Genomic DNA, 4,458 nt, shown 5'->3' on the forward strand with positions numbered 1-4,458 from the left:
GCATTGAACAATCAAATGAAACACGAAAGTTCAGGACAACTTCGAAAGCAAATATACGAATTAAGGTTTTGGTTCATGCAAAGAGAAAACGCCGTGGTGAGACATCAAACGCGCCACCGTTTATCTCCATAGACAAATATGTCAAGACTTTTCTTTCCTACTGAACAATCATTTCTGCTACATTACCACATTATTCCTTCATCAACAACGAGCGCGGCAGAATGATTGATTGCGCCATATAGCCTCTATTAGAACCCGCCTCCACAGAGCTTATGCTGCCGCTCGGTCTCCATTTAATATCGTTTGAAGGGCTTGTGCAACAAAAAACAGACCCAAGCAGCAGAACGTCACCTGAAAGCACGACGCAGGTGTGGAGGACGTCCTTTCTACTGTCGGTTGGCGGATGGGGGAATGCTCTTCACCGTCCGGCGGACGAGTTGATCGTTGACGTATTCCTCGGTCACTTCGATGCCGCCCTTGGTGATGATCACAGTCTCCTTCGAGTACTTTTCCTGCGGGCGTGCGGGAGCTGGGGCAGCGGATGCGTTTCCGTCGACTGCGGAGTCCAGGGGCACCGTGTTGGCTGAACCTTGTGGCGCGCTGTCATCGACAGGAACCTAAAGAGAGTAACCGCTCGAATTACCAAAGGCTAACTGAGCAGTCACGAGGTGCGTCGTGACTGCATGCTTCGAAGGAGGACGCAGAGACAGCTGGTCTGAGAACGACGCCAGGAATTCGACAAGCTTTAGAAAGCAAGGAAATATCGAGCACAAAGTTCATTTTTTTTTGCATTTCCCGCTGCTGTAGTTTTTAACATTTTATTTAGGTAGAGTTTTTAATCCACGAAAAGAAACTAAATATAAATCCCTTCCGTGTAAAGATTAGCCGCGTTTTCTCGAAATGCAAGATCAGCAATTTCTGTAACTACTGGCGGTGTGGTATTTTTTTTTTTTTTTTTACTCTCTTCTCGTTGCACCTGCCTTGTGCTGTCGTCCTTTAGTGAAAATAGAGTTACGCGATTGTACAATGCTGCAGCGTTGTGCGCTGCATAGCAGCACGTGGGCACAAATGTACCACCTCAGCGAAGCCACGAGATCGAAAATTAAACGGCTGGTTAGCGACACTCTGCATACTTGTTAACCTGCAGAGACTCCGTACCCTTTTCCAGGAATCGCATGGACAGCTGAGGAGCGGACGGCAATTCCACTTTCTATTTCAATGGAAACAAAGGCTAATTTCACTTGTATATACAATCGCCAAAGCACCCCACTAAACCAAAATAGAAAAAAAAAATGCGGGAGACACTGAAGGCCCGCTTTTAAGGGTATGCACGCGACAACGTTAATTACTCTCGTCTGCGGATTCCCTTGCGGTTTCTCTTTCGCGAACATGTATATTTTCAGCTCACTTAGTTACCAATCCCTAAATTTGTGCCTCTAACTATCTCGCACATTCTTATTCTAAGCTATTTTGTTGACGGTCGTAACTGACCACCCGACATAGATATAAAGCACCGCTTTAACCAAGCGATACGAAACGTGCCTGCACACATGTCAAGGAGTTAGTTAGTTATATCGAGTTTTATGGCGCATAAGCAACTGTGGCTATCATGCGCCCACCGCAAGGTTAGACGATCAAGTGGCTACAGTAATGATGCTCAGATTTGGTTTAAAACATTGGCTTCCTTTAAAAATCCGTAAACAAGTGAAAAAGGAGTGTCCCTGGAAGGTTGATTCCTATCCCATCCTCCCACCCCAAACGAGCGATCCACATTGGCAGCCCCTCCCAACTTTGTGAAAGCATTTGTTATCGTTACGTCACACAACCCATCGACGAATCAGTGCTCGGCCATGCCACCTGTCCCCTGCCAAGGCATTCCCGTCATTATTTGCTCCCAACTCCGGATTTCCTGCAGCAGGGGGTCTTTAAGGCAGCAGTTTTAATGGAGCGTAGAAGAAAAATTTCGAGGAAAACATGTCCCGATCGTAATTCCCTTCTGGATGTAACCATCACTCCAGCCATATACCTAAAGCTATTGGCACCAGCTATGCTCTTGGCACTTAAGGACCAAGTAGGTAGTTTTAGTTCCGATCACAGAGCGCTGCAGGTAGTTTGAAGATTCCGAGTCAGTAATTAGCATAATTTGCGCATGGCTTCCTTATGCGCATTCTTGCACATCGAACGTGTTTGCAAAGTCAATCTTCTTGTGTCCGTATATGTGCACAGGTTCGCAGCTTAGGCTGCACAACGACGAAAACTACTCGAACTGAAACGGCACATAATATCGATTTGCTACCCACACATTGTATAACATGCATATATGGCACAAATTTAAGTGTGGCCCGGCTCGGCTTCTTCACACATTTGGTCACATCGTTCAGATAACCGATGTTGATGTCTGCCTGTACTAACTGACCGCTGACCGCCTGGGCCAGAAAATAAACGACATTACCGAGTCGCACTCTTTGCGACTGCAGACCGTCGGTTGACGCTTGTATAGAGAAAGAAGGCGAAGTTACAACGACGTACATTTCCAGGTTAGCCGAAACTACTGCTGGGTCGGCACAGAGTGATTAATTGTTCTAAGTGCACTGCTGAGCTAACTGCTGCTTTGTCGACATTGTGTGCGCTGCCTTCGGGGCCGTAGTACGGGTCGAAGAGGCATCACTACTCCGCAGTGATATCTCTCGGCGTCGCCCTTCTTCCCTTTCACAGCGTTTGCAGCTATCACGCTGCACCTAATCTTTACAGCGACTGATCTCAGCGCAACAAGCACCCAACCATGGCGACTGAGCGCTCACCTTAATACAGCGCCTGGTGCAGGGGATGCGCGGCGAATATACGATTCTCGAATAGTCAGGGTTGCTAGGGTGGCACAGGTCGTGAAGGACGCACGGCTTCTCCGAGGTAGGCCTGGGCGGCGAGGAGACGTCGTACTCGATTCGCGCCTGGGAGATTGATGTCCTCACACCGGGGGTGGATCCCTGCTGATCCCTCTGGGCCCCAGTCCTGGTGGCGCTCACCTCGACTCGTGGTCCGCCCAGTTCAGCGCTCACGTCCAGCCTCGACGAGGAAGCGCTGCTCATGCTACCGCTGTCCGACGACATGATGTCCCTGCTGGACAGGAAGTGTTATTTGGAGCAGTGGACGAAAATCGCCACTTTCGATGCCATTGTAGCGGCAGTACTCGTCCGCTAGTCACCGCTTGCACACGCGGAGTGCCTAGACGCACCAGGAGAGGCGGATGCCAGTTTCCGACGCGAATTAGGAGGCAAATGATACCGAGACGTAAATTATAGGCGACGAATAGCACGTGGTTTCTCATATTGTCGCTAATGTACGAAGCAAGTACGACATGACGTGCCGTGTCTTTCGCTGCACGCCTGATTCAAAACCAGCCGGGTAGGTATTCCGACGGTGCCGTCAAGTGCTCGTGAGCGAGTGCGGGGTCAGGAACGGTGTTTCGGCCTCTCGCCTGTTATGTCCTCCCCCCTTCCTCCTATGCACTTGCCCATATGAAAGATGGGGCTTCACTTAACAGGAGGAAAACCACAGCGTAGCGGCAAGCTCTATCTTGCAATTTCTAAAATGTAATGTGAAGGTCGCTCTCAAGCTCTTAGTCAACCCGCATATCGCTCTGTAGTATAAATTACGCTCGCCGTGATAACCGGAAAAGGTAATACTATTGGTTTCACGTGCGACATACCGCCATGCGCATGCGACATGCGACCAACCAGCTCGAAAAGGCGGGGGCATTTCTTTATCTTTTTTTTTTTATTGAATGCTAGCTGTGAGAGAACGTTGAGAGCGTATTAAAGTTTGGCAAATGGTTTCTCTCTAAACATCGAAATAGTTTGACTATATGGTCAGCTGAAGTCGGCTTCAATTTGCAGAAACAAGTGCTACGAACGCCTTTTGAGGGAGCATGCGCTTATTTCACTCCTTTTTCCGGAGCCGCTGCATATCCTTGCAGCCAGTGTGCAGCGCACACACTCATCGCTAGAGTATCTAGTACTCCTTCTATTGGGAAACTTGTGAAAAAAAAAAAACAAGAAAAAAAAAACAAGAGGAGAAGGCTGCAGCCGATTGGAGAATAGAACAGCAGTAATTGCGAGCGGGCTAGTTGGCTATAAGACTCCGACGACCTGTCAAGACACACAAGGAGGGAAACCCTTTCCGAGTCATCGTGGAGGACCGTTGCACATGGCAGCACTGCACAGCTTCTTCAGAAATACATGAATCGTCTCCCAATAGAAGACCCCTTGTTGATGAGAAATTCAGATGAGCTGGTTGGATTTCTTCAACAGGTTGCGCCTATCAAGTGTTTCTCTGTTGATGCAAAAGATCTGTATTACAACATTCCACAGCATTTGGCCATCCTTGCTGTCGAAGAAGCAATAGATGTCTACGGTGCAGTGGAGTTTCAGAATGAAAGTGGAATGAGCACTGACCGGTTTT

At 48.5% G+C, this 4,458-nt stretch overlaps 1 protein-coding gene across 1 annotated transcript; it reads right to left on the reverse strand.

Annotated features, from left to right (window-relative positions):
* Positions 1–373: 373 nt before the first annotated feature.
* LOC146202358 (uncharacterized) lies at positions 374–3,107 on the reverse strand. Its single transcript, XM_084584485.1, has 2 exons — positions 2,802–3,107; positions 374–617 (listed from the first exon to the last, which is right to left on the reverse strand). The coding sequence occupies exons 1-2, from the start codon at positions 3,105–3,107 to the stop codon at positions 387–389; spliced, it is 537 nt and encodes a 178-aa protein (XP_084440611.1). The 3' UTR covers positions 374–386.
* Positions 3,108–4,458: the final 1,351 nt, after the last annotated feature.

Source organism: Amblyomma maculatum, chromosome 1, assembly GCF_055883805.1.
Source record: "Amblyomma maculatum isolate TAMU_Amacu chromosome 1, ASM5588380v1, whole genome shotgun sequence".
In the NCBI taxonomy this organism is placed as follows: domain Eukaryota; kingdom Metazoa; phylum Arthropoda; class Arachnida; order Ixodida; family Ixodidae; genus Amblyomma; species Amblyomma maculatum.